Source organism: Corvus kubaryi, unplaced genomic scaffold, assembly GCF_017639235.1.
Source record: "Corvus kubaryi isolate FWS band 111438036 unplaced genomic scaffold, C.kubaryi_AGA036_p1.0 split1-37296, whole genome shotgun sequence".
In the NCBI taxonomy this organism is placed as follows: Eukaryota; Metazoa; Chordata; class Aves; order Passeriformes; family Corvidae; genus Corvus; species Corvus kubaryi.
The window spans coordinates 2,030,586-2,055,908 of record NW_024582075.1 but is presented as its reverse complement, the minus strand read 5'-3'; the positions used below and the strand labels follow the sequence as shown (position 1 = coordinate 2,055,908).

Sequence of the window (25,323 nt, the reverse complement as noted above, 5' to 3'; positions counted from 1 at the left end):
CTTAGGAAAAAGTATGGGTGTTAGGATGCTCTGTGGTCTAATTGAAGCTGTGAATGACTGTTGGCACTGCCAAGATCTGTGTATCCCTGGCTTGCACATGGTCTTAAATACTTCCTTGAAGCTGGTTCTGCAGTCTCTTAAATGTCACTAAAGTCAGTCTAAAGTCTTCGAAAGGCATATAAACAAGTTATGAGAACTGAGAAAAGATATATTTCTACACAATTCAAAACTAAATAGCTAATCTTTTCCATCAGTTCATTTCTTAGTATACTGGCAAATCACTACGTTTTTTCTGTATATTACAAGTCTAAGCAAAGTTGGAAAGCAAACATGGCTTTCTTCTTAAACTGTGGAATACTTGGCAGCAGTCATTTTAGCTCTGTGGAAATGCATGTAAAAATTCTTGCATTAGTTGTGTTACTAATAAATAATGCTAGGCACAACAGTTTCTTGAAGAAGAAGGAAGTTGTGCTACATAGGGCTTGATTTCTGCTTAAAACAGTTCAAGTGTTAAATTGCTGACATTCTTTTACAGACCATGTAAATGTCCTAAGGAAAAAGTCTTTTGAAAGCTTATGAAATTTCCAAACTTATACTCTGCGAGATAGAATTCTGAGGAATTGTGGCTTTTTTTTTTCCCTCGGAACTCTTCCAGCAGCTGTTTCTAAAGTTTCTAGAGTTGCCACATCATCAGTTTTACTAATATTAGCAGCAAATTCTGATCTGCATGCTCTTCACACAGATTTTGTTTCAGCAGATTACTGAAGCAATTAAGCATGGCTAACAAGGCAGTTTTTTACTTCTGGCAGTATTGTATACAGCCATTACTGGACTGCTGTACTTGAGGACAGTAATGAAAACTTTTTCTTAGCTCAAGTGGTTTATATAAAGTGTGTGTGGTAGGCCACGTAGGCTAGTAAGATGCTCTCATAAAACAAAAACATCTGTGGTTCCTTGGTGTGGTAGTGTGCAATAATGAAAAAAACATGCAAATGGTCATGGGAAACTTCGTAACTTTTATTTTAAAGGAGCTGTGAGGTACTTCCAGTACACGGTGTAGGTTTTTTTTTATCAAATGTAATTTATAGCTATATATGCCTGATTAAAACACAATTTTAAAATGGTTCTGTTACAGTAGATAGGCGTAATTGCAGAGGTGTTTCAGCAGCATTTTATTGCTGGGTGTGGAACTTGCTGCCAAATTAGGAAGGGACCGGGGCTGAAATAGGTAGAAGGGAAGCGGTGATGTTAGGCTTTTTCATAATAGAATTTGGGGGCTTGGGAGAGGGGATGTTCCTAGAAGGAGAATAGTAGTCAATTGTGCATTCATTGCAAATTGCTTATTAGTATGCAGTGATAAAACTGTTTTCAGTTTGTCTTACGCTGTAGAGGTCAGTAGTGAAGAGCAGTAAAGGGAAAAGTCAAGTGGCCAACTGCTAAATTCAGTGACTCTTTTCATTGTCCTTCAAGTCATTTAAAGGAAAGGGATTTTATATTCTTGTACTGATTTTATATGAAAAAAATTACCACTATGTTGTTGCCTTTGCAGAGAAAGGTCACAATGATAGCTGTTTATTCATATGGCATTTAATACCAAATGAAATTGTGTATTGAAAAAGAAGCTGAGGCAGATTGCTCTCTACAGATACCTGAAAGGAGGTTGGAGTGAGGTGGGGGTTGGTCTCTTTTCCCAAGTAGCAGGAGAAGAGGAAATGGCATCAAGTTGTGCCAGATTGACTGTTAGGGAAAATTTCTTCACCTAAAGGTTTGTCAAGCATTGCAGCAGGATGCTCAGGTTAGTGGCTCAGTCACCATTCCTGGAAGCATTTAAAGATGTGTAGATGTGGCACTTAGGGACATGGTTTAGTGGTTGGCTTGGCAGTGTTTGATTTACAGTTAGGCTTTATGATATTAAAGGTGTTTTTCAATGTAAATGATTCTGTGAATCCTCTTTGGTGTTTTATGAGGACACATGAGAAAACACTAGGTCATGCGTAGGTATGTTAATGTAGGAGGAGATGAGTGGATAGAAGGTGTTTGCATGAGAGGCTGGTGAGAACAGTTCTGAATAGCAACTAGTCCAAAGGAATGAATGGGGAATTTCATCCAGAGGCAATTATCACTGAGGAAATGCTGCAAAGATTATGAATAGCACAGAAGAGAGTACCTTACATGTATAAGATAGGAATTCCAGACAATATAAAACAATAAGGCTGTTAAGGTGATTGCTCATTCGTGGAGGGGAAGGAAGGAGAGAGCTTGTAAGTCTTTAAATATTAGAACAGACATAAATGATGGGTGGGTGATGAGGTGTGTTGAACAAGATGAAACAGGATGAGGAATGAGGAGAGCTCATAAGGATGGGAAAGGGGAAATGAGTTTGGTTAGAAAAACCTAGAGATAGAAGAAGAATGTAGGAAGCTTCAGAAGAAGGAAATCTTCCAACAGAACCAGCACTTGATTCAATGGTTGGCCAATGAACATACCACTGGGCAGACCGGTAAGCATGAGAGGACTTGTTCCATCACAACAAAGATTTTGCGGGAGCCTTCAAGCATTGCTCCAGGTTTTTAATAAGTCATACTGGGATAGCTGTATACCAATCTCTTGTAGATTTGGCATCTTGGCAACAGATAGAGGACAACTTGTGTAAAGGTGTTTAAATGAATGGATGGATGTCAGACATCTGGCAGGGATATTTGAAGCTCTTTATTCTTTCTACTTTTCATACTTGTCCCTTTCCCCAGTTTCTATTGATGTCATGAAGAAACTTCTAGGAAGAATACAGGTCATTAGATTTTTGGGGTATTTTTAAACACTGACTTCCCCATGTGTTTGTGTTTATGAAAAATTCTCACAATGAAATAGGTTTTTTTTAAACAGATCTGAGGGAATAAGGAACACTAATTGGCATAGCAAGGTAATTCTCCATTCCCATTAGCAAAATTCTTCCCATCCTTCGAAAAATACTCAAAAGTAATTTACATGTTAGAGACACTTTTTTTTTTTTCATAAATCTGTAACTACTAACTGAGATAAAGTTCCCACAAAAAATACAAGTCATAGAGGCATAATAGCAGAAAGCACCTTAATAGATGAGCAGTTTTCCTGTTGGAAGTAGTATAGTATTTCAGTTTGTTAGGCCAATAATACTGCAGCATGTTTGAAGCCAATGGACATTCACCTCCCATTCTGGTGATGTTCACAGCCTTTGGCTGAATATTCATCCTGTTTGGAAGTGTAAAACAGAGAGATTATCAGGTTGTATTTCCCGAGGCTATGGCTTTTGCTGGTCACTGGCATACCCTAGGCCTGAGCAGGGGTTGTGTTCATTTGTATTCACTGGATGTGTTTTGATACTTACGTTTCATATGAGTGTCAGGTGTCTGTGCTAGGGGCACCATAAAACACATGAAAAGTTAGACTTGATAGTCTATTACTAAAAGAAGTCTCATGCTTCTTCAAAGAAATTTGGATCTGGTAGCATTTTTTTAATAAGGAGACAAATCTTTTTTTTAAGAAGAGAGGCAATAGTACCAAATACTTTGAAAGTCATAAACCACGAACAGCTTTTTTGTTCTTTCCCTATTTTTTTGTTCTCTTTTCTTTTTTTAACAAAGGATTTTTTTTCCTTTAAAAATGTGGATACTAAATTCTTATTATTTGTTTCTCGGCAGCTTTTTTCCCAGGCACAAAAAAAAAGTGCTTATGATATTTTTGATTTTTGATTTTTTTTTTTTCCTCCTGGAACTCCACACACTAATTTTTATTTAATCAATGTTTTGGACTTAACATCATTCCCTGCTTTTCTTACTATGGTGTGTCATTCCATGACATACCACTCTACTTACTTCCTGTGTGATGGTTTTCGTTACAATCTTGTGATGCTACGTGTATAGATGATTTCTTTGTCTTTCTGAACTTTATACATGTCATATCAGAACATAAGAACTCTTGGAAATTACAGATTAGAGAGGAGAAACTTCTACTCTTATTTTAAAATATACTTGCTCGACAGAAATTCCTTAGGGTTGTGAGGAGAGTGTAATAGAGAGAGCTGCTTATCCTTCCGAAATGTATCAATACTGGTGATACATACTTATATCATGAAAATTAGCTGTAACTGTTGGAAGATCCACTTGATGTGTGGTTTGCTTCTATCCAGAACACTGACTTCTGCTTTAGCAGCAGAAGTTGATAGCTGTTCTTTTGTTAATGGTTGAGCATTCCGCTTTTTTGGTGGGAGTTTTCACATACCTAAGGAGCCTTCCAGTCTTTCTCCAGTACTTAGGCCTCTCCTTACTTGTGTTGACAAACTTTGCAGAGGAGGAGTTTGAAAAAAAAAAACAGTTTAAATTTTAAAACAAAAAGTTTATTTTTCTTATCATAGTGAGATCGGTTACTTTTATGATGCAGGCATTCTGTATATTTATGGTCAATATAAAAATCGTGGTATTTGGCTAGTTTTTTTGTCTTTCAGATTTATGGAGGAATGGAAAATGATTTAGTAGGTATTTCTCCAACTTCATCACTCCTTTGCTGATGCTGCTTTGTTTCATTTAATGAACTTGAAACCATTTTTCCATAATGATTCCTTTATGCTTGCATAATAATAATAATTATTTTTTATGTATTAACATATTATATTTATATATTACAATTATGCTTGCATAACAATATATAGTGACACTGAAATATAAGTTTTGAAATGGGTGAGTCTTACTACAAAACAAGTGTTTATATTGAATGACATAATAATAGTAATAAAAAATTCCTGGTAAAATTAAGATAGAAATATTTGTCAAATATAGTGATGCTGTAACATTGCACAGGCTTCCCATTCTTCCCCGGCCTCTTGGTGTGTGAGACTAGTATAAGCTGAGGGCAATTGAAGTAACTATAAAAGTATCTTTTTTGCATGAAGTGTCTTGCGCAGAAGCAGCTCTCTGTCTTCTATCCCATTCAGCAAGTTGTCAGTGTTTTAATTTCTCCTGACGTTTCAATCACCAGATTAAATCATCAGTACAAAGAATGTGGTAAAAATAAAATGTATTGTATATGTAAGTTGAGAACCAGTGATGCCTGGCATGTTACAGCTTTCAGTACAGTATTCCATAAAGCTTCATATGGATATCCTCAGTTATTCCTCTGTCTCTTTTTAATTTTTTAGTGTGTTATCCTTATGGTTACTCCGTTTGAGTGTTCTCAGTAACTGTAGTTATGGCTTATGTTTCCTGTCCGTTTGGACAATCAGGGGATGGTGTTCTGTGTCTGGTTCAGAGCCAGATGTGCTGGTGAATGAGTATGCATGCACTGTTCTCAGCCAAAATGGGAAAGACTTGAATTCTGCTTGTGTATTTCTTCCATGTGGATGTTAGTTCATAGCTCCTACTTGGCTACCAGTTTTCACAAAACACGTGGGAGCTCTGGCCTGTGATGATTGGTCAACCTTGATTTTGGTTTAAGAAGTCCAAAAGTTACCAGAGAGGGATACTGACAGACAGTGTGCTTACAAACCTGATTTTCTCAGAAACCAGGCTAACAAATATAATTTCGGAATACACAGTTTCGATGCTGCACTCTTTCAGAATAGCTGAGAAAAGTTGTAACATACTAGCACTGAAGACTTGAGGGTTTCTGTGGTGACTTAGGAAGCCAGTACTACCATTTATATTAGCATCTCTTAATTCCAAGCCAAAGCAATGACACCACCAAAACACACCTCCAAAGTAATACTTGAATCACTGTGGTTGAATTTCTGTATTTGTAACGGTGAAAGGTTCTTACCCAATTTTGACACTATTTTCTTTTCATGATGACAGTTCAACCCTACATGTTTGGATCATGTTTGTGACCTATATAATTATCGTCAAAATTACACAGATTGTTTGTGAGTCAGTGTAGTCAAGTTGTGGTGTCGTGCTTCGGATTATGCAAGTAATGTAGAGATTCGTAGTGTTGCCTTGTGAGCAGTGCTCTTTTCCACCTGCTTTTAAAAGGTTCACCATTTGAAGAGGGGAAAAAGCCCTCAGCACTCTTATTACCTATAGACGTGTGTTCACCCTCGTAATTCATACGTGACTACTGTAGCTTCTGCTGCTACTGTCTTTCTTTAAAGTCAAAGCTTAAGGAGGCGTGAAATTCACATGTGACTTCTAACTAGATCTCTGGTCTAATTAAGAAGTCCTAGGCATAGAAATCCGTTGATTTGAGCTTAGCTCCATTAAATGTCTTGATCACATCCCCCTTCAACCTTCCATGGAAATATTTTTAGCAGAGTGATAACTGGGGGTTATCAAACTTGCATTCAGCTGATCAATTAAATAGAGTTAGAAATTACCGTCAGGTAGTCCTCTGTTTTGGAAGACATGTATAATTTTTACTTCCATGTGGTTACATATGCAGTGATTTATCTAATGTAGCATCTTGAGTTTAAAACAGTTTTTTCTTATCTGGACGTTTACAACTGTGGTGTATATTTAGGGTTTAGAAATCTGTCTAGCCATCTCATGATCCTGGTTTGGACTTGAATGCTTTCTGAAGTACTACATAGAGTCTGACTCCATCCAGTGAGACGCTGACTTTGAAGCAATAAATCCGTTAAATTTTGGTCTTTGGCAATGAGCAAGTAATTCTAGGCTAGTCTTACTCTTTCCCAACTATCTTAGATATTTGGAATTGCTTTTCAAAACCTTTAGATGAAAATGATCTTTTCTAGCAGTTCTGAGTACTCATTGTGGTTTCTACTTGGAAAAATTATGCTAGAAATGACAACTGTTCTCCATGCAGGAGGAAATACAGTGCTATATTGAATAAAGAAACCCATATTTCAGTGCTTCAGTTGAGAAAGTACAAAGAAAGCAGCATGGGCAGACTGTGGAGGAAGCATTTGACAGTAACTCACAAGGGGTGTGTGCATTACTTTTCCTGTGAGGAAGGTGGAAATTCGCCCAAGTGGGCGGTGTGCTTTTTTTCATTCATCTTTAGCAAACCCCTTGGGAAACCTGACAGGGGGACTACCCAGAGGCCTGAGAAGCTGCAGGTGTTTTGCTTTCTGGATGCTCCAGCTAGTGGTGGCATTTTTGCCTGCTTTGGGCAGCAAGGTCCGGTAGTTCAATCCAGAAGCATGTTTCAAGAATTTTTATACATTCTGTTAGTTGTATTGGGATAGGATTGAGTCCACGTGATTCAGACCTGTTTGCATGTAGCTGAAGATGTCAAAGGCAAGATTAATACCGCATTGGTGTGGCACAAACAGTAACTGAAAAACTGTGTTCCAGCACTTTCTATGCTGGGATTTGATCTTTATATTAAATAAAGAGATAGCTCATTTATTGTAGTCTGATTTGTTGTGGTCCATCCCTCTGTCTGTCTTCTGTGTGTTCTTACTTTGCTCTTTTGTGCTGGAACTAACTAGCATTCATGTGACCATCAGGGAAAACAGTTCAGGAAACTGATCTGGCTGAAAATTCACCTTGTTTTGGGTTTTTTATATATTGTTTTTTGTACTATATATTTGTATAAAACTGTTACAGAACTGAACACTGATACTCCATGTAGGTGTGTTTATGTTGTTTCTGCCTTTGCCACCCTACTTATATATGTTTTTATAGTGCAAATATATGAAGCTGTATTAAGTCTGACTGCCTATTTCCACATCTTTTGACATGTATAAAAAATATACTGTAATACAGGGATTCTTTTTGTAAAAAAAGAAAGGAAAAAAGGAAACTTGGCAATTGCTAACGTTTCCTAAGGATCTAAAAATCATTAGATCTTTCAAGCTGACATTCCAGATAATAGAGAGAAATATTTGTAATGAAGTTCCAGAAACATTTTTTCACTTAGATTATTCACTCAAAAGATTATGTACTATTGTTAGTTCTGGCTAATATGTGATCCAGCTGCAGGTGTTTTGAATTTTAAAACTCTGTGTTGCCAAATAGCACCAAAAATTAATGTTGAGAATCCTCTGTTGCCATGGTAATTTCTTGGTTAGAAGACTGCCGAGTAACTGTAAAGTGAAACCAATGCTTTTGATGTGCCCTAAAATGAGGAAAAGAAAGAAGATCAGTGAGAACTGAAACATCACTTAGTTCCATGTCTTTCTTGTAGGTATTGGAGAGACCTTGAATATTCAACTTAAACACATTTCACTTTCTTTTTATTTTTTGGTTTGGGTTTTTTTCAGCTGGAGTTCTTGCCTTGATACTTGTTGTTGTGTAATTTAAGCAATTTGTAAAAATTTGTAAAAAGGCCACTGTACAAAACACGAGTGGTTTTGGTGTGTTTTTAGGGACTTCCTCCCTTTCTACTTTAGCAGCACTGTTTAAACTTGAGGGAGTTCAACAGTAAATCTCTTACTGCAGTAAAACCTAAAAGCTGTTGTATACCTACAGGCATATAAAAATTATTTTTCCTTTTGCTTTGAGCCATTTTGATCCAAATAGATCAGGCTCTTACTTCAACCTCCTAGGGTTTTCATGGCATGAGGGAAATCTGTGAGGACTGAAGTATATCCTGTACCTGCAATTTCATTTTTTTCCTGTCATTCATTCACTAGACCCTGGTGTATAGTAACTTGTCAATAGCAATATGATTGGCTGTATTTAAAATAGATTCTTCCTGGGACAGAACTAAGAGCCTTGGTTCTTGATGTTTTCTCCTTGTTATCCCACTCTCATGTGTGACCATGTCAGGTAAATCCTGCCAGCCTGGAGCATACAAGAAGAAACTGAAATGCTAAAGCCAGCTCGGAACTACCGTCTTTTTTTTTCCAGGCCTTGAGTGATAGAAAAGACATAAGAGACCTTATATTGCACAGTGAATTTGGATGCGTCTAAGTAAAATTACGGAACATTGCTTTAGGAACATCATCTTAAAATTGTAAAAGAAGTATTTTTGCACTTGTGTCTGCAAAGTTGTCTTGTTGAAGACAATTTTCATCCAGGAGAGACTTTGCCATGTTGAGGGAGAGGCTGGAGGCCTCTGTTTAATGGGTGTGTGTTTGTTCAACCTTATGGACATTTCACAATGCTATAAACTCTTACAATTAGGGGTTTTTTTCACTAGATGAGGTTAGATGCAGTGTCCTTCCTTGAAGAGAACAGAATGATTTGTCTTTTCTGGTTGCTTGTACCAGAACTAGGACTAGACTGTGTGCTGGCATAAAGCAGAAGTGGATGAAGAAATTCTGGTCTGTCTAGTGCTGGTTGTTTAAGGATTTAATAATTTAAGTGCATTATTGGGTCAGGACCAAAATATTCAGTACCTCATGGGCTGAAGCCCAAGAAGAACAGTTGTATGTGCTGCAGACGGCTCCGAGGAAAAGGCCATGTCCATCAGTGTATTGGCTTTCATGCATTTTGGATAGCTGGGGCTCACTGAGTAAGTTAACTTTTGTTAACTTTGAGTTAAGAAGATTTTTAGACGTTCTGGGTCCTTCAGGTATTTTCATATACAGTACTAGCTTTTGTACATGGTAATGTGAAAAAACACTTTTCCTTCACAGTTGTTCTAGTATTTCAGTGTTTTTTGAATAAAATACATTCAAACAAGTCATATGCAGAAATGTATTAGTGCTTCTCTTAATCCATTGGATTTTTTTTGAAGAATGGTTTGGTTTCGGTTTTTGGGTTTTTTTGTCAAGTGCAGTTGATACTGTAGTTCAGAGTAGACACGTACCTTTCTTGATACATCTACAAATCTTTAGTCACACTTTCCTTTACTTTTTTCTAATTGGCTGAACATTAGCTTTGTTTGGAGTCATATTGCTTGTACAGATCTCAAAACAAGTTTCAGAAGTGGCCAAGTATAACATTTTATTCTAATGTAATGTTCGTTTGAGAACTTTGCTGCTGTTGTCTTAAAAATGTGAAGGCAAATATCTTTGACTAGTCATGTGAATTTGAATGTATAATTGTACCTACACTGTCATTTTATCCACATTCCTTGGTGTGTTTTTCTTGCCATCCCTAATATGAGGACTGTTTCTTAATGATACAGACTTTCAGAACCTAAACCAGGCTTTTTTGATGTCGTTTTATCTAAAAATGCCTTACATTTCTCTTAAAGAAACTTGAAAAATTTACAACAAGTTTTTTTGGAGCTTAGTTATGTGGGAGGCTCTTAAAATAACTTTGTACTCTATTGCACATGTATTTTATCTTGTATTATGTACAATAACCATGTTCCATTAATTTAAAAGGGATAATGTCTGTGATCAGAAGCCCTTTCTAGACAGTCTAACACTGATTTAGGAACTGATTGAGCCCTTCCAAGGCTTTTGTTAGTTGAAATTAATTTCTGACTATGATGAAATACCAGTGGCCAAACGGAACTATTTCATGAAAAAAACCCAAAAAAACGTAGAGAAGACTTAAAGATCAAAGGTTCAGTTAAGTAATCCTGTGTCAGTTTCTTTCTGGGCACGAGAAGGGCTTGGACATGCTGAGGATTGGGAAGGTCTCACTGGACTACCACGCAAAAAGACAAATCCCTGGGAATGGCTATTAACCCTTTGGAGCCAGGTGTAACATGGGAGGCACAGTAGGTGAAGCTATTAGCTTCTCCCTTTCTCAGCTGTGGATTCTGGGTTAAATACAGTTCTTGTGATGTCTTTAAACACACACTTGCTAGAAACCACCCTCTTGGTTTGATATGTACACTCTGGTGGCTTTGTACTGTGTCAGTGTTACCCATCTATTCAAGCTGGGGCTGTTTTCATTGCCGGTTGAGTACCGGAAGCGTTGTGCAAAGTATCGCTTTAATGTAGGCTGTGCTGAAGCCAGCAATTGCTTTTACAATCTCCCTCAGTAGTGTGCACTCCTTGGAAAAGGTGAATTGCAGGGGAGTTTCTAGTTCTTGCCTGTCTTGTCATCCGCTGATCCCCTGCTGTGCTCTTGGTTTGCCCTTTTTTGAAGGGGCAGCAGCAGCTACCATCTGCCTATGGCTTAAAATGGTTTGCATGCCGCTGGCTGGTACATGTCACACTTTGTGGCAGTGCTTACTGCAGGTGGCAAGCTGTTGGGTTGATGGATGCCTCTCTTCTGTGGAATGCCATTAGTTATAGAAATTCTCTGCATTTCATCTTTGTTTAGCATCAGTAGTAATATAAATACATTATTCTGTGAAGAGGCACAGTGCCGCAGGGATGATTTTTGTTTATAACCATAGCTTTTGAAATACACTTATGTGCATTCATGCTAGTATATGTTACTACCTAGGCTTGTTTTTAAAAGTGAGTTAATTTCTTTTATGATTTCTTTTAGTTTTAATAATTGATATGTAATTTATATCTATTCGTACTTTGGTGTTACCTATTAATAATAATTTGCAAACACAGAGGTTTGGTAGCATTAATGAATAAGAATGGCTTAATTGTCTTGTAAATAGTGTTTCCCAACAAAATAAAGAAGTGTCTTCAACAAAGGAAAGCATCTGTTGTTCTTTGTTCAAAGAAATCCTTGAAGTGGTTATTTCCACATACAATTGCAGACTTCCTTAATTTCCAGGAACCCTAGATCCTATTGATAGAAGAAATAGTTTGGTTTGTGTTTTGCTTGTTTATAATTATTCTTTTGTGCTTACTGTGACTGCTGAGTAGATTAAAAATCCTTATTGCCTTGTCTTAAAGCTTAGTTAAGTCTGATCCTGACTTACACTGCAGCCTTTTTATGTTTCAGTGCAAAGACTTCTCCTTTTCTTACTGTCTTTTCTTAAGGTATTTATAAAAAATAACTTACTATGAATAAATATTTATTATTTTTTGAAAGTCATGACTGTTCTTGGTATGGGTTTTTTGGTTTTGTTTAGTTTTGTTGGGTTTTTTTTACTGATGGCAAAGTTGCCTCTCTCACTTTGTAACACAAGAGACCAGGGGCTACCCTGGTGGTCTAAGCATTGTTTCAGGCACACTGTGAATCTGAAGCTAAACTTTTTTGATTGCTTTCCCAAAGAGCTGACTGCTTTCTTGAGAACGGTATGAGTACTTCCAAGAACACAGTTGATGCATACTGTCCCGTGTGAAAGAAGTGACTGGATTACATAAATGGATATTCCTAGTCTGCCAAAGAGCGAATACCTTCCCTCATTCCTGCTGTCGTGTCTATACAGCCTTCATTGGCTGGCAGCAGAGGAAGCTGGAGTTTGGCTCTTGTAGGCCCTGGAAACATGTTGTGTGTGCATTAATATTTCTAATAAAAAATAAATGACAAAATATTTTTGAGAGAAAGTTAAATATACTTCATGTTTGCATACACAGTAACAAATATGTAAAGTATGAGTTACTTAAACTCCAGTATGTTTCTAGCTTGTGGATGTTTCTAGTGGTTATTAAAAAAAATAGAGAATAAAAAACCCCAAACTCAAAACAATCCCCCCCCCCAGACTTTCTAAGAAGGCATACCCAGTTTGCATCTGACATTCCAAACTCACTAAATGTACATAGTATCAAAGAGGTATTCAACCAGAAGCTGCATTATTTTTCTTGCTTTTAGAAGATGATGTACTATAGGGACCTATGATAATCTCCTTCAGTGTCTTTTAAAAAAAAAATATCTGCATGCCTTGATGGCAAATGGTAATGTTATGGATTTGTTCCTTAGCATGGTAAAGACTTGAGCAGTGCTGCTGTATAGCAGAAACTTGGCACTTAAGTGTCTCTTGGTATGTGGTTTCAGCTGTTAACTGAAATAGAAATGATTTTGTAGGTAGACCTGTGTGTAGTTCCTTCTACTAGGGTAACTAAGGTAAGTACTGACCTTTGCTGTAACAATTTTTGGAACACGAGACCACTTTTAGGTTAGTTGTTTCATCCCACAAACCTTCTTTACCTTTTCATTTCTCATGGTGTAAGTGGCTAACGCTGCCCCCCGTACAATTCCCCTCCCTTGATTCTCAGAGGAGCGCTGCTCCCCATGTTCCTTGGCTTCCCTGGCAGAGGTAGGGAGCATGTACGCCTCTCTAGAAATTGTTTTGCTCTGATTCAGCCTTCAGTTAAGCCACTGCTGAATACAGTTCAGGGCTTAACAACTTGATTGAGTCAGTAACCTAAGCTACAAACATAATCATTAGTGCAAAGTATGTGGGTTTTTTGTTTGTTTGTTTGTTTGTTTATTTTTTAGTATCATCTTTATGGTCTCTGCACAGGGTGTATATATACTAGCCAGACTCCCCATGACAGGTGTGAAATACAGCTCTGCGAGCTTTGAAGTTTTTTCTTTTCCTTTTTTTTTTTTGTTCAGTTTAGGTTTATAGTAGTGATATTCCTGGTGGACTTGACTAGATGGTGCAGTCATCATCAATCTATCATTTTGATGTTATCTCTGAGAAATTAGAATAGAAATCTGATGTAAAGAACTTTATTGAGAAAGAGGTGCCAACTTAATTTTGAAACTTATCCCACTGGATCAATTTATGATAAATTTGGTCTTTGTCAGGAAGACTGATTATTTTTGTTTGTTTTAGTATTTCGTGTTATACTAAGTTAAACTATTAAATATAAAATCTTAATAGACATAGTATGATATATATGAATAAATAAGGAGGAAGTTGAGTTGTAAAAAAAAGGGTCACCACTGACTCCCTGTATCTCTGAAACGTTCATCATTGGCAAGACAGCACCTGGGCATAAGGTTTTTCATTATGGAATTTAGTTGCAAACATTGGGAAGATTTGTTTGTTCATCCTGTCTGTCTAATAATAATGACAATTCTCTTTCTTTGTTACTGGAGTGAGTAGTAAGATCAAAGTATCGTTGTCAAATTTTCTTTAAAACCGCCTGCTTTACATTTAGGAATAGAGTACTGGGTAGGATGGCAAATTGAGACAGACTGTAGCAAGTTAGAAATCACTTGGAGTTTTGTTTTCAACAAAAATTAATTCAAATACATAAAAGAATTTCATATCTCAAATTCTGTTCCATCATAAATAATGTTTATTTTGAGAGTCTTTCCTTAATACTTCAAAGTGTTTCATAATGAAAATGCTTTTATGTATTATACACCAATTGACTTAATCTACTGCTGGCTGTTTCACTGGGACAAAAATAAGCCAAGTGAAGGCAAAAGGTGAGACTTTTCAAATCTCTAGCTCAGTCTAGCTCTAAGAATAATATTAAAATATGGCTAGTTAGGAATGTCTTGTCTTCTGTTTAGACCTCAGACGCATTTTTAGACTGTTGGTTGTTCTTCCTCTGATGTTTATGGAAGCAGTTTGATTTTAATGGAAATCTGAATTCATTTGAAATGGGATTTGGTTAGCAGGGAAATGCACTCTTTTTTCAAAAATAGTTCTTTGTTGAACTAATTTCTAAAATTTAAGTTAATGTAATGAATGTATTGTATATGGAACGTAATCAAGGAAAACACTTTATAATGTCTTCCATATTTCTCACAGGTTGTGAAGATGAGAAAAGATGTGAAGAAGGCCAGAGTCCTGACTATTCGCAGACTAACCAGACACATCGGGAAATTAAAATTGAAAAAGTCAGTTTTAAATAATAGTGTTCCTGTTTGTGTTTTTATAAATGAGGCAGTATTTTAATTGTTTTCACAAAAACAGAAAAGTGGGTGAAAAATGTACTACATTTAAAACTTAAGGCACTAAAATACCTAAATTCTGTTTGTCTTATTTTTACATCATTTTAGACTAAAAATACTAACTAGAAGGAGTTTCATAAAGCAGAATTGGAATGACTTTTTGTAGTGGGATTTAATGTATTGGAAGGTTATCTGAATCAGCTACAGAACCTTTTACAGCACTTACAGAAGTGTCAGATTTGATTTTTTAGGTTATTCTGTTGTTAAAGTTAAGTTTCACCATGTTTTCTCACTGCAGTTGTCTTCAAGATTGTGTAACAAAAAATACTTTCAGTTTGCATAGATATACAGGTCATACTTGATTTTTCGTCATTACTATTAATGAATTCTTATATAAACAGTTTAAACAATATTTTGTAGATTATACTTTTAAAGATTATTGGTTCAACATAATACCATGTGTCTTATTTGAGACAGTAGGAGATACATCTTTTACTGTGTTCATAGTGTAAATTGAGCATACTCTTCTCTCACAATTTTAGCAAGTTGTACAAAATAAGAAGCAAACCCAATGAACTTCCATATTTAAATATTTCAGATCTTAAAGTATAATTGTATTTGAGACACTAGTGTCACCTATTGTTGATATGAATTGTGGTTTAGTTTTTTTTAATACAGTAACATTGTTTTTCATGTTGTTCTGCTAAATCCTCAGTGTTTCCTCCACTGTTCAGAACAGCAAAAGCGTTAGGCTATGTTCAGCTCTTTGCTAAAGTGTTCATGTGACAATAAGGAATTGTGTTTATGCTCCATCTCCTGATTTTTTTATTTTGCTATTTAGTATTGCCAGTAAGGAAATAAAGTAACTAAACTGAGATTTTCTTAATAAAGATAGACTTCATTTGCAGGGGTTCAGAAGACTTGAAATTAAAGAACCAAAAACGAGTTGAGAGATTAATAGAAGAAATCCATGCCATGAAGGTAATGCCATGTTTAGATATTTCAATATTAGAGGCAGTTATTTTAGTAACTGAAAGTTTTGTCTGTTCTCTGCTGCTGCCTTACTGAAACTTAAAGTACTTTCAGAGTAAGCTTGAACATTAACACAACTAGAAAATGATGAATATTTGCGTTTGTCAGGGTGTTAGACAGTTTGAGTCATAAGCTTTCCAGGCTAAACATGAATTTGCTTAGCAGTGTGTGGTGTTCGAAGTTTTTACTGTAACATTAAAGCACAGAATTTAAAGTTCTCATGGCGCTCAGGAGTATGGGGAGGCATTTTGTGTGTCTGACAGTATAGTATTGGTGTTGTCTGTTGTCCAAGCTCTAAACATCATGCCATTTGTATTTAGTTCTGTTATAGTTTCAAGTTGTGTCTGCAAGGGAGTGGCAATGCTTGAGTCAAATCTTTTTTTTATTTTCAGCCTTGCTGTCAGTTGATAGTTTTTGTATCTTATATGTTATGACATCAAGAAAATGCTTCAGAAATTTTATTACTTCATAATGATTTGTGCTGATCTCTCCATTTTAGTTGATACTACATAAAATTATGTGTGCTGAAATGAGTTATGCATTCCAGTCATAAGGGTTGAGCACAAGAGTCATGTATAGGCCATGAAAAATGTTTTCTCACAATATGGCTGTTTTGATTGTTTACTTGATAACTGATTGTTTACAGTTGATAACTGTAGTGATTAAATCACTCTTACTATTGTGTGCTATTCTGGGAGGTTCTTTTTTTTTAACATTACTGTCTTCCTTTCCTCAACCTTGTGGAGATCTATCTTAGTCTTCAAAAAAAGCTAGCAACAGGAAAGGCTTCATTGACCAAGTTAGATGTTCTCTGTGCCAGATCAGGTAGAATCATATGGATTTTTAGCTTAATACTTCCAGTAAGAGTCCTCATAAACCACTAAAAAGGAAAAGAAAGCAGACAGCACTTCTCAAACACCATGACAGTAATACTGAGGCACTCTGCTTTAATGACTTGCCATCAGTATTAAACTTGGTCTTGTATTTGCTCATTTTTCTCTCTCTCCTTTTTTTTTTTAAGTTTTTAAATTTTTTTTAATGGCAAGTTTGTGTGTCTCAGTTCCTAAGAGAGTATCTCAAGTGATCAGGTGTGCTGGAGCACTGAGCTCGAATGTCCATGTTTTATGGGGCTTTTGTGAGTGTTTGTGAGAGGGTTTCACTGCAAGATTTGTTCTGCATGCATTTACCAGGAGTCTTTGTGCTTTTCCTTCCAGGATTGGCTCATGCAGACATCTTAAAGCGTGCCTGCACTCAGGACTGTATTGGCCAAGTACATTCAAGTGTTGCTTCAGTTGGCATGAATACGTACAGGGCTTGTAAGTGGTAGCGTTAAGAGTGGTTGTCAAGGGAGATTAGATTTATAGTCCAGAGAGCTGAAGGCAAATTTTACTCTGAAATACTTTGTAGAAAGGGAGGAGTCTTCAAAGTAAGCAGCTGAGAAGGAAAAACTCTCCCACTTCTTGGGCAGATAGCTAGTAAATGCACTTGGTTATCTGAAATTTTAAGTGCTGTAGGTTGACTTTATTGTTAAAAAAAATGCACCATTATATTAATATTTCAGTAGGAAAAATGTTGGGTTACTTGGAGATTTTTAGTCTTTAAAAATGCACAAATTGACACGTACTAGCTGTACTGTTTATTTTTTTCTTAGATGACAGAAAAATTTGTGTTTCTTAGGAATCACAAGCTAAAAGGCACTAGTTGTTTATGTATTTTTTTAACCACTGTTGATTTCTAGAATAACAGAGATTTTTAGAGATGGAATAGAAATACTCCTCATTCATCATGGAAAAAGTAAAAAAGACAGCTTTCACACCAACTGGTAATGTTCTTTCAGATGAGTGAATGATTTTATATTGGTGAAGCCTCAGTATCAGCAACCTTTTGTCCTAAGTTATTGATCATACGATTTGTAAAAAACACTTTCACATAACTCCAATTAGGAATTTGAGAATTTTAAGGAAAGATTGGAGAGAATAGAAATAGGAAGAGATCTATAGGAGTTGCAATTTAGAGCAGGCTTGAATTATTCTAGATTATTTTAGCAGTTTTAGTGTCTGGATCTCAAACACATGCCAGAAGAGATTCAAAATCCTTTCAAAATTGGTGGTCTGTGTGCAGGACATAGCAATTGTTCCTGTTCTGTTAACACCAAGTTGTCCATGAACTTCTCCTCACATGTTTTATGTAAGAAAAAATCTCTGACTTCAAAGTCTCTTACTGAATGATTAGTCTTGAGGAGCTGCAAACTGCAAAGAGCAATTCAGTGGAAAAGAAAAAAATCCAAGAAAATAATTACATCAGCCAAAGTGGTTTGGAGCCAGAAGGTGGACATTACACCAAAGTCCAGTAGCGTGTGTATTTTCAGGATAAAAGGTTTATTGAAGTGGTTACTTAGAACTTCTGGAAATTCTTTATTGATTGGAGGCATGAAGGCTTTCTGTAGGTTGAAGAAAATAGTACAAAATTTTTTTGAGGTTTTCCCCGTTGCCAAAGACATCTCTTTCTAAACATCAGTCCTTTTTTCTTCCGTCTGTCAAGGACAAACCCAGACCTCCTTTCTCCTTATCATATATCCAGAAGACAAAAAAAAAAGCCTTCTGAGGACTGTTGGCAACAAAGTCTTTGGAAGGACTTCTGATTACCTCAGAATGCATAATTGGGGCATTCCATTTTACAGGGAATTTGTTTCAATCTCAGGGAAGAAAGACTGACATTCTGGAGCCTTGAAAGAGGTGTCTGTTTTACTGAAGCTTTTAATGCAATGGCTTAAGTTTCTCTTATTCAGAAAAAAAAATCTAATGGTTTGAAATCCTAATTAGGGAGAATTCTTTGCTTTCTTAAGAATTATGTTCCTCAGTTCAACTGCCTGTAAACCCACAAACTTTTTGTACTAATTAATTTACTTGGGGAATCTGTTTCTTGGTTAGCCGTGTTTCAATATGGCTGCTGCTACTTTGTGGAACAAATGTTGTCTTTCATCCAGGCTGTAACCAAAAAACCCAAAGCACACCCAAGGAAAACCATCCCAGTTGCTTGATGGTGCAATGCTTAGAGACTGCCTGCAGCTCAGCAGGACTTTTCTGAATGAAACAGATTTGAACTTTCAGTTACAAGATTTTAACTTCTCTTTCTAGAGTGGATCTTTACTAACTACAGTAGATACAATTGATACAGTATAATATACTGTTATACTGTATAATATATATACAGTATAATAATGCAGGAGATACAATAGGAAAGACTAAATGCTTGCTGTTATTAAATGTTGCCACTTACTCTCAGGGATGCTATTTTCCTGTCCTCAAGTAAATTCTGAACAGACAGTGCTGACATAATATCACTATAAATACACTGTTTCCTAGGAATGATACGGTATAAGATGCTTTTACTTCTTAGGTTTAATACTCCTGTCCCTGTCTTTTTTTAGTATGCTCTGTGTAGTCACATATGCACAGAGCATATATTCTGTGTATTGAATATCTATCTGCATATATTGAAAATCTATGAAGTGTTGGTGCTGGGTTGTATTGAAAAACCTTTTGTTACTTGAATTTGCAAATATTACCTATTGTATTATTGTTAGAATGACAATTTTGTATTCTCTGTATTTGCATTGTTAGAACTGAAGAATAAAAAAAAACTTAACTGGCAAATACAATTAAAAGTGTCTCAAGCACAACAATCAGAAGTAAACATTGTGAGAAATGAGAGCAGTTAAAAGTTCAGCTACATGGGTGCAGGAACTGGGTTAATTGGTTTCAGGAGTTCTCAAAGCTATTGGAATAATACATTGGTTTTTGAGTTCTTCAGTTTTCATTTTTCCAAAACTGTATAAAATACTTATTCAACAATTCACGAAAGATGGGAGAAAAGAACGGTATGACCTTTTCTAGTCCTCTACTATGATACTACTTCTTTGAAATACCAACTTGTGTGTACTTACAGGTATTTCTTTGCTTGCTTGTCAGGCTTGATGATACTATGAAAATGGATTAATTATCCATGGTAGAGTACTGCTTATCATATTTAAGAAGCTATTATTTTTTGAAAGTTTCTTTACACAAAAATAACAGGTTGTCTAGTAATTTCGTACCAATGTGTAGCTTACCTTGAGTTACTTGAATTTCTTGGCTGAAGTAAGACCTTAATATATTCGTTGTTTCTTTACCATGTGTCTAGGAGTACTTTTGCCTTTAACTTACAGCAAAAACCTTGGCATTATGGAAGGTGTTGCTATAGCAATATCATGTTTGGAGGATGCCCTTTAAGAAAATATGGACAACAGGCAACTTGCAGTGCTTGAAGGAAAAATGCCTTCCAGTTGTTAGGAATGAGCAGCAGTTGGTTTCAGCCATTTTCAAGTGTCTTGGAAAGATATGTTCTCTATCTTGAAAATTATCACTGGAGAAACAGATTAGTTAATACAATGAAGGTGTTTTTATCATGGAATAAAACCACAGTATTTATCATGGAATAATTAATTTAGTACAAGAGATGCAGGAAAAAATAATGCTTTGCATTATTTTCTTTCAGTTTCATATTCTAGCAAGATGTTAACAGAAGTAGACTTAAATATTAACTCCATTATTAAAGTTTTGAAAGCCAAATTGGTTTATAAAAGTAGAACTTCAGTTTGAAGGATGCTTTCACACTCTTTGTCCTTGGAACAACAATCACTCAATTTCCTGAAAGTAACAGTGGTAAGGTTGAGAACAGGGCTGGGTAACTGATGATTTTTGCAGTAGGTCAGCTTAAGGAACTTGGTAGGTTTTTCAGTATGGCCTTTTTGTGTGGAATTTTTATATTCTGAAATACCAGGCTTTTTCATAAAGTTTTTTGTCATTTTCTTCTACCAGTAGTGTTTTCTTGGTTAATGGTTTCATCTTTTGTAACTTGGGTTTCAGTTAACATCTTGCCGTAAAATTGTCTTAAGTCAGGTGGGAACTAATGCATTTTTTTGCTTTTTCTTTCTCCTAGCACGTGTTTCCATATTTTGCATATTTTCTTTTAAAATAGATAGCAAACATTCATCTTAATGTTACAGAATCTTTAACCTGTAAAAGTTTTTGTAAGAGTAATGGGAAGTGCTTGAACTTCAGTGTAATCAGCCTAAGAACAGTCCTTGATGCTTCTCTACAAAAGGCAGAGGCAGGGGTGGTTCAGTTTTCACAACGGTGTGGGCCAAATGCCACTTGTAGACCATTTTAGGGAAGGAAGAAGGGCTAGAACGCAAAGTTTTTCAGCCCTCCTTCAGTGGAGTGGTCCAGATCCTTGCATGTCTGACTTTTTCCTCTGCAGTAATGCAGGATTCATGGGACTTTGAGTGGCAGATACATCCACTTGTGCATTGGTCAGGTGTACACACGCGAGGAGTCAGGCACTCTTAGGAAACACAAAAGTTTGCTGCTTGTGCTCTCAACAGCACATGCTACTTTGCCAGTGGCAGTTCATTGCTGTTTTGAACAATGTATGCCTTAGTAAGGAGGATTATTTCTGTTAAACAAACTAAATATTAATTTCATGACTATCTAAAATGATGTCAAGGCTGAAGTAAAAGCTCTCCCAAGTAGGGAGCACAATGTAAAGACCACTTAACATAATGGAGAAGGTGCTGCAGATAAACAGTGTGTTCCTGAGCCCAAATACAAGCAGGAAGTCCACTGAAGGTCGAAGCAAGAACAGACAGCCTGTGAGGAATATAGACACTGTGCCTGAATGCACACAGATGATGTTAATAAAAACAAAACTGATGGATTTTCAAGTAGTGTGGAGTGTGAAGCTCTGCAGGAGTGGGTTCTGTAGGTATACTGGCAGCAGAAGTGAGGAAAACGAGAGTCCACAGCTCAGTGTGGAGATACAGAAAACAGTGAGATGTTTAATGGTTTTTTTAATTGATGAATAAGAATGAGGAAGGAATGCCTCATCAGGAGCCTACATAAACGTGTCTCCTCAGTACAGCCTCTTTACTTGAATATTCCTACCTATAGCCTTTTCTGATTCTCAAATAGTGAGAAGGCAGGTTGGTATACTCACTGGCTGAGTTCTCTTCTTAATTTTCATAGCATTTCATACTCCATCAGTATACATGGCTTCCATTCATATTTATGGTAAAATGAGGAACTCCATACTCAATATTAACTGTTTTCCCAAGCTAGTCTCCTGGTTGCCCCCCCTGCAGGGTCAAAATATGTTGAATGAGCAATCTCAGCATGAGAAAGCTGTAGAATATGATACTTTCTTTTTTTTTTTTTTTCCTAGATAGTGAGCATGAAAGAATACTTAAAGTTTTAAGAAAGAAAGAATAACTAGTGTGGGATCTTGTACTGTACAGTTTTAATTTGGAGGAAGAAAATAACTGACAGCCATTCCTACTGTTTTATTACATTATGATAGCCAAAGTTTGTTTGGGTTTTTTTAATGTACTGAAATACTGTCCTGGACTACATTAAAAAAATGAGCTGCATTTCTTAAATACAAAAGTCAGTAAAAATATCATCAGCTTCATTTTGAAAACTTAATTGTTGAGAAGATACTTAAATAGAAGCAGCTATCATATGTTTTTTTCTTATGTATTAGATTCCTAGTTACAAAGTCAAAACAGATCACAAGGGCAGCTTTTTGTTGGATTTGAGACAACTTAAGGAAAATATTAAAGTAGGCTCTAAGTGCAGGTTGTCAGCTGACCTAAAAATATGGCTTGCAGATGAAGGTTTTTCAAGTCTTGCATAAGAATTTTACTATCTTATTTTTTGTAAGGATGCAGAATAAGCCATTTTCACTTTTTGAAAAAATAGGGGTTGCAGATGAGACATCATCTCCTTTCTGAATTCTGTGTATTTTCATTGTTTATTTCAATAAAGAGGCAACCTTTGCAATACTATAAAAAAAAAAATGCAAAAAAATATGCCTTTGTGTGAAAATTGATCAGCGGTAGCAAAACAAACCACTTATTATTAATCAAAATAATGACAGAAGTGTCAGCTTGTTTTTGCACTCATTTTGAAAATATTTATATGTATTCAAAATAGATATTTTTTTGTTGTTGGCTTCTTTCATCATCCCAGCATGCATTTCACTTTATTGCACCAACTTGGGCCTTTTCCTTAAATTTTTCTGTAATTTATGAGAAGCTGAAACAGAAAATAATGTTTCTGTAAGTACAACATACCTTTCCTTTATATTTTGACCATCCTATGCTGAGGTGTAGTAGTAGTCAAGATAAGATGATCCTCATGAGATCTCTGAGGCAGTTCTAATTAATTTCTTGCTGTATGGTAGCTGATCTTTGTACTTAGTTTATTCTGGAGAAGCTAACAAAAATATCTGCAGTAAACAGTGAATCTACTTAGTATGGTGGATCAATATTAAACTATCTAAATATCCTTAATTAACTGTCCTTTTTTGTCCTCTTTCTTCTGAAGAAATTTTCCACAGAAATTAGATCTTTTGTTCTTCATGAATAGAAAGTATTCTTTAATATTGTGGTAAAGGTCTTATTCCTATTTCTTCTAATTGAAGGGTTTGTAGTGGGAGGAGGAAGAAATTGGAGATCACTCTTTATAGTCACTTGGAAATTAATTAATTCGGAATGGTGACTGCAGCTGCTGTGACTCCTTATTGCAACTGATGCTTTTGTGTGTAAAATCTTATTTCCCCGTGGCTGCCTCCTGCTTAAAAAAATAGATGAAGTCTGTTTGGGAATGTAATGCTAATGTAAATAGGACTTCAGTGCTGAACAGATGTATTGAGACTTTTATTAAAAGTATGGCTTTAATGAACACATGGATTAATAGGATGAGGCAGATTAATGGTATCTTTAGGAGATGACAGTCATACCTTGCAAATCAGTGGGAGTTCTTTGAAGGAGTAAATACATGGTAGATATTGTTAATTGAGTCTGTATATTGTTTTATATTATTTTTTAAAAGCTGTTGTCCAGCTTTCTCCAAAGCCTCTAGTGATTTTATGTGGAATTTTCTTCTTTTAGTCATAGAGTTAAACATAGTAAGTGAAAGAGAAGAATAGATGCTTGGCTTTCATAGTGTTGGAAAGCTAAAAGTGGAGTTCTGTGCAGATCAGTGCTGGAAATGATTCAGAAAAAGAGAATGAATGACAGAGCTTGAGGATTCCAAAATTTTGGAGTAGTGAAGATCGTAATACTAAAACACTGCAGAACTGACCAACTGGGCAATGAAATGACTGAAGAAATTCAATGGTGATAAATGCTAAGTAATATGTGTGATGGTGGTGAGAATTACATTTCCAGTAGTTCATTTTCACTGGATTGAAATTGGCTTTTACCAATACCACTAGGAGGTGGTTATCAGAGTTACCATAGATATCTGTGAAAATGCTAGATTGCTCTTCCTTGTCTTCAGACAGAAGACAGTCTGTTCCTATTAAAATCAATTATTTTACTGTACACTGCATAAATCATCTTCGTGTATGTAAAAAACAACCAAATAAGCTAGTAAAAATATAAAGAAGAGTGTCAAGAATGATCAGATACGGCACAGCATCTATATAAGGTGTAACAAAACTGGAAGAGGATTCCCCAGGATACAAAGGGAACTATTGATGTTGGAGTTTTACACAATTCATGTATTTGTCCTGGGTAATTATTGTGCCATTGGTGTACCAATATTTTGCTGAGGAGCTTTTAACAGCCAGTTTGAAAATCTGCATATACTAAAAGTAAAACTTTTTTGTGTGTGTTTTGTTACGGTCTCTTCTGTCCAGAATTTACTACTCACCCTGGGCAAATCAGGTGACAGGTTTGTCTTGCTGAAGTTTCAAGATCTCTAGGAAAGGACAAAAACTAACTTATTTTTTTTCTCTATGGAGCCTGGAGGAGGAGTAGTTTTCCTGGAGACAGTGCATACTGAGAAGAGGAATGGAAACAAGAAGTTCTTTCTTTCTGTATGGTGTCTAATCTTTCTTTCTTTTATTCTCTCTGGAAGCAGACAAAGGGGTTGTGCATATAGGGTCTGTGTATTCACGTTCTTCTACTTCACACTGCATCTCTTCAGGTTCTTCTGTCCTCACTCTTTGTTTCTGTTTCCGTCTCTTATTTCAAACCCGAATGTAGCGGGTGGGGGCTATTACGCGGATCGCGCCCATTTGTCAGCCACTATCTTGTTGTTTGGGAATGCTGCGAGCATCCATCACGTCCTTTCTCTGGCTGCCTCGGTGGCGCCGTGCTGGCTCTCGCTCCTGCCGGGCGGGCGAGGCGGGGAGCGGGGGCGCCGCTCCAGGAGTGCCCCGCGCCCTCTCCTGGCAGGTAGCGCCGCTTTCCTGCCGTTCGCACCAAAGCCGCGCTGCTGGCAGCCGCCGCCGCTGCTGGCAGCCGCGCCGAATACCGCGGACAGTAATTCAAAACCCGGGGCTCTTCCAGCCAGCACAGGGTTCCTTGGAAATATGTTAACCCTGAAATCGCATATGGTTGTTGTTTTAATATTAGAAAAGCATTGTAGAACAAATTGTCAGTACAACGAAATTGCAGATTGCGTTACAGTGCAAACGAACACTGACATTCAGAACTAAGGGACTTTTGGAAGAAAATAATGATAATTTTGGCACCGTGCTTGCTGTACTTCTAAGCTTGCTTTATTTCTCTTCTTTTGTTAGTTTTGTATGCTTGTAATTGTAGTTTACTTTCATAATACCTTCTACTTCTGAAATCGTCACAAGATTGTAGACTTGCTGATTGTTTTCTGTATGCTGTGCTGAAAACAGTGACTGCTCTCTG

The 25,323-nt window shown here is 36.4% G+C and overlaps 1 protein-coding gene across 2 annotated transcripts in view; it reads left to right on the top strand.

The window, feature by feature from the left end:
* The window catches only part of SRFBP1 (serum response factor binding protein 1), a 71,145-nt gene that overhangs the window by 8,133 nt on the left and 37,689 nt on the right, over positions 1-25,323 (top strand). Inside the window, exons 2-3 of one of the 2 annotated variants that reach the window (XM_042013244.1) lie at positions 14,398-14,486; positions 15,449-15,521. The exons of the other annotated variant lie outside the window; for it this stretch is intronic. Of the exons in view, the coding sequence (XP_041869178.1) occupies positions 14,398-14,486; positions 15,449-15,521 (162 nt within the window). The remainder of the gene's footprint in view (positions 1-14,397; positions 14,487-15,448; positions 15,522-25,323) is intronic. 2 annotated transcript variants of the gene reach the window in all.